The 13,025-nt window shown below is 45.3% G+C and overlaps 1 protein-coding gene across 3 annotated transcripts in view; it reads left to right on the top strand.

Moving 5' to 3' along the window:
• The window catches only part of SFMBT2 (Scm like with four mbt domains 2), a 180,207-nt gene that overhangs the window by 17,440 nt on the left and 149,742 nt on the right, over positions 1-13,025 (top strand). For all 3 annotated transcript variants that reach the window (XM_069547183.1, XM_069547182.1, XM_069547184.1), the window contains exons 2-4: positions 262-412; positions 6,015-6,109; positions 9,387-9,627. In XM_069547183.1, coding sequence (XP_069403284.1) covers positions 313-412; positions 6,015-6,109; positions 9,387-9,627 — 436 coding nt within the window. In that variant the 5' untranslated portion in view covers positions 262-312. The remainder of the gene's footprint in view (positions 1-261; positions 413-6,014; positions 6,110-9,386; positions 9,628-13,025) is intronic.

Genomic DNA, 13,025 nt, shown 5'->3' with positions numbered 1-13,025 from the left:
AAAATGTGTCCCTTACTGGTGATGATGACCTGGAGAAAATGGATGCTTTTGCTGTGCTGTGACCTTGTTGTTGACCTTGTGTGGGTATGTGCTCTTTAGTCTTCAGTCCTGGTATTTTCTGTTGCTAACGTGACGTCACTCCCTGCAAGTTGTAATGATCGGTAGCCGCTTTGATGGGCTGCCGTTCGTGTTGGAGCGTTCAGAAATTCGTGGCGTGACGATTGCCGTGCTCTGACTTCTGCTGTTGTTGGTTTCCCTTAGGTAACTCTTCCTGCAGGATGAATTGAGAGAAGACGATCTCAGCCGTTGAGAATGGAGGGCAGTGTGTCAGCTTCTAGTATGCGGGACCCTTCATCCTCACCCTTGGAAAAACATCAGAGCTCCGCTGATCGTAATGGAGATCTTGACTCAGGTGCGATTTTGTTTCCTAAACGAGTTTGGCCATTTGACGTCTTGATCGGTATTTTCCTGAGAATGTTTAGAAAACATTGGGGTGTATTCTGAGGCTTTACATACTGCTTGTTCTGAGATCTGCAGGGATATTTATAAGCATATAGCAGCTTGAAAGTTAACGGAAAATTGGGTTCAAAATACTAGACAGAGCAGGCTAGGTTATAATAAGGGGACATGTCACTTCAAAACGTCAGTGGCTCTGTGATCCAGCAGTCCCCATCCTGGGCGTGTATCTGGACAAAACTGTAGATAAATGCACCCCACTGTTGGTGCAGCACTGTTTACAGTAGGGAAGAGTTGGAAGTAGCCAAAGAGTCCGTCGACAGATGAATAGGTTAAGAAGATGTGGTACCCAGATGCAGATAGACTCTTAGCCACAAAAAGAATGAAATGGTGCCATTTGCAGCAGCGCGTATGAATCGAGAGGTTGGTTATCGTACTAAGTGAAGGCAGTCAGAGAAAGACAAATACATATGCTGTCACTCTATATATGGAATTAAAAAATAGTACAAATTGAACTTATTTACAGAACAAAGGCACTCACAGACAGAAAACAAGCTTAAGTTTATCCCTCTCTTGGATAAATTAGGAGGCTGGGATTAACATATACACACTGCTATGTATATAATAGATACAACCACATCCTGTTGTATATAGCACAGGGTACTCTACTCAATATTCTGTAATAAACCATAATGGAAAAGAATCTGATAAAGTATATATATGTGTGTGTGGGGTGTGTGTGTGTGTGTGTGTGTGTGTGTGTGTGTTATGTATGTGTGTGTAACTGGGTCACTTCGCTGTACACCTGAAGTGAACACAACATTGCAAATCAGCTGTGCTCCAATAGAAAATAAAACCTCGGTAGCTTAACACAGTAAGTGCTTATAAATTGGCCATATCGTTTGAGCAGGGCCAGTGGAGGCTCTGTCCGGTGAGTCCTCCCACACCCTCTTTAGGGCTGTCATCTCTCCACGATGCTCCGAGGTCTGTCCTCACAGGGGTGAGCCGGGCTGGAGGGGCTTGAATCAGCGCTTAAATACTCGAGCCCAGAGGAGGAGACCTTTGCTCCCAGTCTCTTGACTAGAACTAGTCGTGGGTTTCGCCCACTGCAAGGGAGGCGACCAAGTAAAATTGTCTCCCATGTGCCCAGAAAGAGAGGGCCAGGGTGATCTGCCCAGTTGTCGGATGCCCCTTCCTAAGACCCTTTCTATCCTTCTTTTCCTTTTTTTGGCTGTACCTCGAGGCTTGAGGGATCCTAGTTCCCCTATCAGGGACTGGACCTGGAGCACGGCAGGAAAAGCACCAAGTCCTAAAGAGCATAATGTGAAAGATATTTAGATTGTGTGAATTTGTGCTAAGATATTTCTCCTTTTTAAGAAATCCCAAACAAAGCAATGGATATCTCTGATTGAATTTTCTATTTAACCAGTGAATTTATACACGCATCTTTTTCTAACTACTGACGTAATAAAGAGTTTATTTTAAAAAGATAATTTTTTAAAAATAAAGGTTTGTGATATTTACATAACAGCAACTTTTATAAGGACAGCTTGGCTCTGAATCATAAACATTGCTCTGGAGAATTCATTAAAAAATGACCATTAGCTTCTGGGAGATTTGACCTCCATCTGGAAAGTTACAAGATGTGTCTTTGCATTTTAATGAGACCACGAGTCTTAATGTGGTTGCTCCTGGGTGTTTGTGTAGTTGGGTGTCCCCCACCCTCACTCCCAGCTGCTGCAGTCCTGCGTGATGATCCACTTTTTGTTATGAAAACTTCAGCTTCACACAGAGGACTCTCTGTCTCATAAACAGCTTTTTTATTTTTCGTTTTGCCTCATTTTAAGGAAGGCTCAAATAGTAGTTGGGGCCCATGACACTCGAGTCCCCTCAATGAAATTGTTGTTCAGTCGCTAAGTCACGTCTGAGTCTTTGTGGTCCCGTGGACTGCAGCACGCCAGGCTCCTCTGTCTTCACTATCTCCTGGAGTTTGCTCAAATTCATGTCCGTTGAGTCGGTGGAATCAGTGACGTTATCCAACCATCTCATCCTCGGCCGTCCCGTTCTTCTTTTGCCTTCTGTTTTTCCCAGCATCAGGGTCTTTTCTAATGAGTCAGCTCTTTGAATCAGGTGGCCGAAGTATTGGAGCTTCAGCTTCAGCAACGGTGCTTCCAAAGAATATTCAGGGTTACCATGTAAAATTTCTCCTCCTCCCAGGGGCCCTGAGGCCACCCCCAGGATAAGCCCCATGGATGCTCCGAGGCCTCCCCAGCAGACAGCCTGGGCGGCTCTGGTACGGGGCTCAGAGAAGGAAGTTGGGTCGGGATTGGATTCCTGCTCCATTTCTTCAGTTGCAGTGATGAAAGCAGGCAAAACAGTGTGCTGATGGAGATGCCTTGACATTCTTTTTTCAGACCAGCTCAATGTAATTTGCTGATGAAGCCTGCAGATAGAGTGGCATTGCACATTCAGACAGGGCAAGCCACTGAGGGAAAGAATTATGCTGGAAATGTGGGCTTGATGGATATGTTTTTTGTATTAGGGGTATACCAATGTGAGTAGTTGAACGTGACTTTGCGGCTAAACAACAACCAGAGTTCCATGGGCTCTACTATTTGGGAAGGAAAGGAATCAACATTCTTTGTAGAAAATTCCAGATCTCTTACTCTTCCTGCTGGGGACTGGTTCAGTGTGACTCAATAATATTCCCCCTTCTCCCCTTTTAGAGTCTCTTTGAACAGTTGTTGCCTCCCTAACTAGGAGAATGGGGTGTGTTTCTTTTTTTTTTCTGGAAAGTCCGTCTGGCCTTCTTGGGGTCTGGAAAACTGAGACAGCCTTGAGGGCCTTGTGTTGTCCGTCCCCCCTCCCAGGTGTAGTCCTGCAGCCGTGAACTCAGGCCTAGGATGGATGTTGGCTAGTCCTTGCCGTGTTCCATCCATGCCGTGTGTCTGTCCAGTGTGCTTATAGTGGCTGTTGTTCAGTGGCCAAGTCGCGTCTGACTCTCTGTGGCCCCAGGGACTGCAGCACGTCAGGCTTCCCTGTCCTTCACCATCTCCTGGAGTTTTGCTCAAACTCATGCCCATTGAGTCGGTGAGGCCATCCAGCCATCTCATCCTCTGTCACCCCTTTTTCCTTTTCCCTCAGTCTTTCCCAGCATCAGGGTCTTTTCCGATGAGTTGGCTCGTTGCAACGGTAGAACTGTTTTTTAAACCTTGTGATCCTAGGGACTATCAGTAGTTAGAATGATAAAGATTGAGTGTCTTCTTCATTTCTCTTTCCACTTAAATATCTAGCTCACAAGAAGGTGCCCTGTAAGATTTCATTTACTCTAAACCTGCTGGTTTTCTGTTCCTTGACTGGGTACTGGAAATAGGTTTAATATTTCGCTTGCAAAGGACTTCATTGGCAGCCCACTAATTAAGACTCTGTATAGGGGGCACAGGTTTGATTCCTGGTTGGGCAACTAAGATTCCACGTTTCATGGCCCCCCCCCCCAAAATTTTTTTTCCCTTGCAAAGTTAGTCTTATTTCAGATGGTAATATTCTACAACCCAAGATCTGATCCCTTAAAAAAAGATGAGCGAGTCCTGTGTTGATTCCATTTTTCACTGTAAAGTTGTCTGCGTGTCCACTTTTCAGTAAAGTGTTCAGTATTCTTTTTTTAGTTAATAGGAGTGATTCTGGTCACATACCCAGCGTTCTGTATTCTAGAAATGGATCACCACCAATAAACGCTCCCTTCTTTTAAATCGTGACATTTCTGTAGTAGCTCATCATAATCTGTTTGCATTACATCATGGGGAATGCCTCCCACCGGTTCTTGTGCAGAGAAGAGAGATTGTCTATAGAGTTTCCTTGATAAAACGTGGATGGGTTTAAGAGGTTTATGAATCAGCTGTAAATATTTGCTGTGGGTTTATGAGACCTCCGCTCATAAACATTGTGTGTTTATCTGTTGCTCTTTGAAATGTCTTTAGAGAATCAGCTGCTCAGGGCATAGGTGGCTGAGGAAGTGTCACTGCTACAGTTTCCGAGAGGCCGTCTTGTGGGTAATCTTCAACTTTGTGCATGATTTTATTGTTAAAACAGCATTGTTGTTCAGTCACTTAGTCGTGTCCAACTCTTTGTGACCCCATGAAGACCTATAAGACCTTCCAAAACAGCACTGAAGTCTGGCTCTTGGGTGCTTTTTAAAGTATTTATTTAAAAACTTTTTTTTTTGGATGTGGACCATTTTTAAACTCTTTATTGAATTTGTTACAATACTGCTTCTGTTTTATGCTTTGAATTTTTTTTGGCTCCGAGGCATGCGGAATCTTAGCTTCCCGGGACCGAACCCACACCCTCTGCATTGGAAGGGCAGATTCTTAACCGTTGGACCTCTAGGGGAGTCCCTCAGAAATCTGTTTAGATGATAGAGAGCGCCTGTGCTTTCCCGAGCACTGGTCTCACTGATCAGGAGGGGCCCAATTATACCTTGTCCTTTCTTGATTGACGGGTGTGAATGCCTGGGTGAGCGCCAGAGCTGCTGTGGCCTGTTTTAGTGGGAGAGGAGAGTGGAAGCGTAGCTTGTAATGAATTCACATTGGGCAGAAGCGGCCTTTTTGGTGACAATGTAGGTGAGAATCTTATGGAGGATCAGGAGTTTGGGGAGTGGGTTCAGAGTTGAACTTGAGATTAAGCCCTGGCTGTGGTCTTCCCACCACTTCCAGGGACCGGAGCCGTCAGGTCTCCTCCGGTTCTGACGCGGGTTCCTTAGGGTCAGGCCTGGACAGCACCAAAGGTGTCTGCACGGTAATCCCCACCTCCTAATCTGTGCCCCCTTCCTGTTCTGTGTCCACGTCCGTTTCCTGTCTGTCTCTGCCCTGCAGATAAGTTCATCCGTGCCATTTTTCTAGATTCCTCGTATGTGCCTTAATAGGCGATACTTGTTTTTCTCTTTCTGACTTATTTCACTCTGTGACAGATTCTAGGTCCATCTGCATCTCTACAAATAAGCCCGTTTCTCCCCTTGAATGGCTGAGTAATATTTGATTGTATCACATCTTCATCCATAGGTCTGTTGATGGACATTTGGGTGGCTCAGTGGGAAAGAGCCCGACTGCCAGTGCGGGGGCTGCAGGAGACCATTTGATCCCTGGGTAGGGAGGGTCCTCTGGAGGAGGAGATGGCAACCCTCTCCAGGATTCTTGCTGAGAAATCCCATGGACAAAGGGGCCTGGCGGGCTGCAGTCCACGGGGTCGCCAAGAGTCAGACGTGACTAAGCGCACATAGACACACTCCTAGGTTGCTTCTGTGTCTCCTTCCAGTCTTCTCTTTCTAAAACCAGCAAATGGGAACTTTGAAAAAGAATTCAGCACTGCCCGTCTACACATTGAATTTGTTCCTCTCTCACACCAAAGAGTTTCTGATTTTCATGGAAGGCCAGGGCCTTTCCATTCTTCTTGCTAGTACTGATTTTCTGTTTTTTTTTTTTGTTTGTTTGTTTGTTTGGTTTATGTTTTGAGTGTTTCTTTTAAACGTTAAAAAATTTTCATTTTGTTTGGTCTTTCTGCAGAAGAAGGCTCCAGTTTGGAGGAGACCGGCTTCAACTGGGGGGAGTACTTGGAAGAGACGGGAGCCAGTGCAGCTCCACATACATCCTTCAAACACGTAAGTGATGGTGGCGTCCCTTCTGGTTTGCGTTTGGGATGTGGGAGATGCCACACCTGTTTTGCGAAAGGGAATGAAAAGGAAAGATAAGTTTGGCCAAGATTTATCCCCTGGAGAAAGGAAAGGCTGCCCACTCCAGTATTCTTGCCTGGAGAATGCCATGGACAGAGGAGTCCATGGTTTCGCACAGAATAGGACACACCTGAGCGACTAACAGTTTCTTAGAAATATGTAGGAGATGAGGAAGTGAGTGGTGGGGGGTGAGCCTTGCTCTGATCCTGCCCAGGGCAGATGCTCACAGGTTTCAGCCTTGTTTTGAGCCTCAGAAAGCCAGAGCAGAAGGCTGTGTTCCCGTCCGTCTGGGGGACGGAGGCAGGTAAGGTTGATGTGAGCAAATAAAAGCAACTGGGCAAGTAGGTGTTATGAGTCGTGTCTTCTTAGGAGGCGTAAGGACTGGATATTTTAATTTTCCGTTGATATTTTTACTTTGAAAGGACACCTAAAAAGCCATCTAGCCATTTGTGGACAGATGAGTCTAATTATAGGAAATGCCAGAAGTATTCAGGAAATATTTGGATCAAACCAAAAAATCACCCTCATCAGTACTTTTTTTGAACAATGCAAATAGTGTGCCAAGCAGAGGGCAAGTCCCAGGAAGTAAAAAAAAAAAAGTTTTCATCCAGTGTTTGCTTAGACAGGAGATTTTGGTGCTGTATCATTAGCAAGAAAAAGAGTAACTTTCTAGGACGCAAGTTCCTGGGTTTTACTCTTTGCTTTACTGGAAATGAAAATTTGATAATGAGAGACATTCCACTCCCCGCCCCCATACCAGGCTTCCCAAGGCAGAGATTTAGCCATCATAAACAAATCCCGGGACTTTCTCTACCTGGTCTTCCCTCTGGCTCTTTTGCTAAATTAGGAAAACACTTTCTTTATTTTAATGCAACATTTTATTCTTTTTGGAGGTGAAGTGTTCTTTTGAAAAAGAGTTTAAGACCTTATTAAACTTGCATGACCTCGTTAAAGGTGGATTGCATTCCTGATTGCTTTTTAACACTGACACTTAGATTGTTATAATTACTGGCTTATTATGAATGGGATTGTGGCCATTTAGTGAAACCAGCAGGCAAATATTAAAACATAACAAAACTAATACTCGCCTATACCAAGTGGTTTCCGTTTTGCCAAAGCCGTTGTAACGTGAGCCCTGTCTGGTGCCAGAAGGACTTGGTAGATTTCTCCAGGCACTTTAGGAATGAGGTAGATCTTCCTTGGAAGCTCAGTGGTAAAGAAACTGCCTGCCAGTGTAGAAGATGCGGGTTCTATCTCTGGGTTGGGAAGATCCCCTGGAGAAGGAAATGGCAACCCACTTCAGGATTCTTGCTGAGGAATCCCATGGACAGAGGAGCCTGGCGAGCTCCAGTCCATGGGATCACCAAGAGTCGGACATGACTTAGCAACTAAATAACAATTGATCGACAGCTTTTTCCTTCCTTTCTGTACCGGAAAGTTACCAACATCTCTTATGAAGTCAGTGCTGTTCTCTTTCACCCAGTCTGTTCCCCTCCCTGCCTTTCAGTCATGGTATAGTGTCCTGTCCTGCAGAGGATCCATGGGTGAACAGTTTATAATCCCATCATCTGTCTGTGCAGCAGATACTCAGGGACATCTGATGTGCTTGCTCTAGAATATTGTAGCTTGCAAGGGTGGAAAGTTTTCTTCTGTGGGGAGGGCTAGCAAACAGTCATAGACACGTGTGTGTGTGCTAAGTTGCTTCAGTCGTGTCCAGCTTGGTGCAACCTAATGGACTGCAGCCTGCCAGGCCCTTCTGTCCATGGAATTCTCCAGGCAAAAATACTGGAGTGGGCTGCCATCTAGAGGATCTTCCTGACCCAGGGATCGAACCCTTGTCTCTTAAGTCTCCTGCCTTGGCAGGCGGGTTCCTTACCGCTAGCACCATCTGGGAGCGCCTTCATAGATGATAACCCTTAATTAAAAAAAAAAAAGAAAGAAAATCCATTTTCTGAGGCTGCACTGTTCACATGCCATCTAGCCATGAGCCATCTAGCACTTGGAAAGTGTGTTGTCCAAATTGAGAATGAAAGTGAGCAGGACCCTACAGGACCTTCCTGGGGACAAATACCCATGTTCCTAATTCCAAAGCTTTAGCTTCCTAAGGTCTTCTCTGAGTTTCAAAGAGCAGATTTAATCAGAGAAGTAAGAAAAATGAACAAGGGAAAGCTGTCAAGCAAGACAAAATAATAATTGTTTAGTTGCCAAGTCATGTCTGACTCTTGGGACCTCATGGACTCTAGCCTGCCAGACTCCTCTGTCCATGGGATTTCCCAGGCAGGAATCCTGGCGTGGGTAGCCATTTCCTCCTCCAGAGGATCTTCCCAGCCCAAGGATCCAACCTGTCGTCTGCATTTGCAGGTAGGTTCTTTACCACTGAGCCACCAGGGAAGCCCCAAATAATGATAGTTTAGCCATAAAACAAAGTCAAGGACCCTTAATTCCTCCTCATGGGCTGCAGATAATACCCTGAGCATGATCCTTGAGTAGTTTTGCAGATACCAAAACCCCCACCAGCTGGAAGAGGTTAACTGCATGGCAGCCAGCAGCATGTGGACCCCAGACACGTCAGAACCAGAAGGTTGATGACTGAGTTTCTGAACACATCACCCTGTCACCTTCGCACCAACCAGTCAGAGAATTGTGCATTAGCTGATTTCACAGCTTGTGGCCCACATCCCTGACTTTGCCTTAGAAACCCAGGGAGTTTGGGTCTTTTGAGCATGAGCTGCCCATTCTCCTTGCTTGGCCCTGCAGTAAACCCTGTACTTTGCTTCACCACAGCCCAGCCTGTTGATTGACTTTACTGGACGTCTGACTAACAGACCCAAGTTCTGTTTCGTAACAGGATGTGCTGTTAAGTGTAGAATGCACACCAGATTTCAGAGGCTTCCTTGGAAAATAAGAATGAAAACTTTCTTGTTACTATTTTTTTAATGTTGATTACATCTTGAAATGATGCTACTTGGGATTCTTTGGGTTAAATAAAACACATTACTGTGATTAATTTCGTCTGTTTTATCTGTTTTTAAAGTGGCTACTAGGAAATTTAATGACTCACCAGTGGCTCACATTATATTTCTCTTCGGCGGTGACGGTCTCAGGAAACAAATATTAAGCGTTAGGTTTTTAATCATTCTTGTTATTTTCTGGATGTTATGTGTCTAGTGTGTGATGGATTTTTTTGTGTTTTTGGTTCTTTAAGGTTGAGATCAGCATTCAGAGCAACTTCCAGCCGGGGATGAAGCTGGAGGTGGCCAACAAGAAGAACCCGGACACATACTGGGTGGCCACAGTCATTACCACCTGTGGGCAGCTGCTGCTGCTGCGTTACTGTGGTTACGGGGAGGACCGCCGGGCTGACTTCTGGTGTGATGTGGTGATCGCAGACCTGCACCCCGTGGGGTGGTGCACGCAGAACAACAAGACCCTCATGCCCCCGGACGGTGAGCATGGGCTGGCCCAGCTCTCAGGCATCACTTGTGATGCTCAGAGAGAAACCTTGTAGCAATTTGATAACTGTGATTTCCTTGGAAGATCCACCATTTTCACAATCTCTTCTTGAGTGGCTTCAGCCTGAGGGTGCTGGAGTAAGGGGGAGCTGGGTGTATTTTCAAGAGTTGGAGCTGAACCTAACTGAACCCACCGTGGCCCTTTATAACCTTTGAGCTTAATCAATCCTTGTGCGGGTGTTTGGAGATAGGAAAAGGAAGGCCGAAGTGATCCTGACGGTGGAGGTCTTATTCTCTATTTCCTGCTGATGGGTTATCTTGCCTGGTTTCTGGGAGAAATCTTGCCTTTCTGCTGTCCTTGCTTATCTCAAGACTTACTCTTAAAATTTGACACTTTTAAAACGTTCGGAGGAGAAGTAAGTGGGTTTCTTCACTTTATAATACATCCTCTAGTGGGTCGTTTTAGAGAGAAGTTCCAGGATACAGAATTTTAATACTCTTAAGAGCTGATGGGTTCATTTAGTTAAAAAAAAAAAAATCTACATTGTAGCTTTAGAAAAGGGGGCAGAGTTGATGAATCAATTCTCTTTCTTGCTTGGGTGAAAAATGTGGCAGCCGCCCTAGTTTCAGAAACACCATCAAATCTGTATCCTCTTGACTTGGTGCTCTTAGGCAAGACCCAGACACACTTAAAATGACAAATTGCAAGTGAAAAATGGGGAAACCCCGTGAGAAGGAGACACCATTAATGTGACTGAAAGATCTGAAGTCTGTTCCGACCATCCCAAGTGAGGCTAATTGGAGAATTTCTTTATTGCTCGTTTTAGAGGACTTTTAACAAAATTGAGTAGGTGATCGATACACGGCCTGGAAATCTTGCGTACGGAGAACAAAGTCAGGAAGTCGCAGGTTCACAGGGCAAGAGGTTTATTGATTGCTGTAGTGCAGGATAATCATTGCTTTGTAGCCAGAGATAGCAGCTCGTTCCAGAGGGAATCGTGGGCTGTGTTTTTGCCCAAGGATTCTTGGTGGTGTGGTTTTCTGTCTTGCAGAGCTCATCACACGGTATATCCCACAGCTGTACCTGGTTGATCTTTGTCATGGTTAAACTTGAAAGGCGTCCCAGACTATTTAACACGAGTGAAAGTGGTCCATGACACCTCATATATTTGTTTGAGATGCTGCGTGGTGAAAGATTTTGTTACTGATCCCAGGAATCACAGGGTGGGAAAAGCAGGAACATGGCAGGTGGAGCCAGAGGTGGGGGTTCTTGTCTTCCATTTCCTGTAGGGACCTGGGTGAGACCCCCTCCATCTTCTCCTCTTTGAAATGAGGGGTGATGGTGTATAATCTCTAAAGAGCTTTCCAGCATGACCTGCCTTGGTTTGTGATCCCTGGGAAGGAGAGGAGGGGGAGGGCACGGGTTTTGCTATTGGGTGTGCAAAGAGTGGAGTTTGCTTTGGGATTAGAATCGGTGGAATTCCAGCCTGGGAGTCTGTGCAGGGCACAGAAGTCAGGTTTCTTTGTGATTGTTGGGGCTGGTGATGTTTCGGTGGATCAGGGAGCAGACTCAGTGGGGAAATCATGATGAGCATTTGAGTCCTTTGTTGCGTGCCATGGATAGAATTTCACTTGATACAGAATTGTAGACTCTGCTTCCTCTTTGGAACCCTGAGATCTGGGAGTGGAGCGCTCAGTTTCTGAGAGACTGGTCAGAACGTGGATGACAGTTTCAACATGCCGTTGGATCAAGCGAGAGGGCAGGAGTTTTGGGTGATTTTATTAATGGGGAATGGAGAGGACTGCCTTTTCTGGTCACATGTAGGGTGCAGGGCCCCAGTCTTTCAGGTCATTTTGGGATTCAAGTAGCTTTCTGTCTTCTCAAGTCACTGCCCTGAAAACGGGTCATTTTAAAAATTTTAGATGATCCTTTACCAAGCATGTGGCATCTCTTGCAGTCCTGTATGTTCCTGCCTTGCTCTTTTCTTGTTTGTTTGTTTGCATTTATTTATGTAATTTGGCTGCCTTGCGTCTTAGCTGTGGCATGTGACATCTTTGTTGAGTCATATGGGAACTTCCTCAAGGTGCACGGACTCTCTAGTCGTGGCGTATGGGCTGAGTCGGTGGAAGTCTTGCGTACAGAGAACCAAGTACATCCCACAACCATGCCTGGTTGATCATTCAGGCTTAGTTGCTCCGTGGCATATGGGATCTTAGTTCCCTGACCAGGGATTGAGCCAGTGTCCCATGCATTGCAAGGCAGATTCTGAACCACTGTCCGCCAGGGAAGTCCCTGCCTTGCCCTTTTAAGTGAAATTAGTCTTTGAATCAGTGCAGGCCATCATCACACCGTTGATGTTAGGAGGAAGGAAACAGCGTGGCAACAACTCCGGGGTAGTTTGTTAAGAGAGTTCCTTTAATAAAGACAGGTTCGGAGAGACTTGGGTTTGGTGACCCACTGGCCATTCCAAGAGCAGTGTTCCTGCTCCAGAGCTGATTTCATATTAAAAGTATTAAGAAGCACAGTACATTAAAGCCTCACTAAGTGCAGTGGAGGATGATAGCTCTTAATATCGGAGCAAAATGTAAAGCATTTCAGCTTGCTGAATCAATACACCTCGATTTATTCATAAGCACGTTCACGCTTGCAAAGGGCAGCTGCCAAATAATTATTGTTTATGGTGATAATGTAAGGAAATCGCTTAACCCAATGACTGTTTCACTGTTATTTGTTCAGAAGTAACAACATTGCCTCTTAACGTCTGGGCTTGGGGAGCTTTGGCATCCTGGCAGGTACCCGCAGAATCCCGGAAAGGAATGCTCCTGTGAGATTGCAGGTAAACACATTCGAGGATGCCCATCCAAATAATGCCTACCTTCCCAGCCCCTGGCTTATATTATACATTGAGAGGTATTATATTTATGTGCGCTTGCTACTGTTGCAAGGAAAGTATTGGAATTCTGGTGCCTTAGGATTCATGCCACTAATTTTTATTTTCCCCATTATTAAAATTTCCATAAGTTGAATTGCAAACTCTGCAGTCTTGCCAGAATGACTCTATTTGCCGTTCGAGGTTGAATTAGAATGACTGGAGTTAGTTAATAGGTAACTTATTTGAATACAGGGATGTTTATTCATGAAGTGTTGGGAGAAAGTGTGACTGTGGCCTTCTGTTAGGTTGTGGGACTGGATCCTGCCTGGTTGTGAAGCTGGTGCTGGACTGTTTGGGGGAATTGTTGTTTTTGCTATAGTTGATTGTGAAATAAGAGATGTGGCCGTTGGTACACAAGACCCTAATGTGAGTGGGTGACAGAACTTACCAGTCTATAACCCTTATTTAACTGTGGACGCAAACTAGACTTTGTTTGTGTTACATGAGACAATCAGCATT

Source organism: Ovis canadensis, chromosome 13, assembly GCF_042477335.2.
Source record: "Ovis canadensis isolate MfBH-ARS-UI-01 breed Bighorn chromosome 13, ARS-UI_OviCan_v2, whole genome shotgun sequence".
Taxonomy (NCBI): Eukaryota; Metazoa; Chordata; class Mammalia; order Artiodactyla; family Bovidae; genus Ovis; species Ovis canadensis.
The sequence above is the reverse complement of the archived record's forward strand: the minus strand, read 5'-3'. Positions and strand labels throughout refer to the sequence as shown.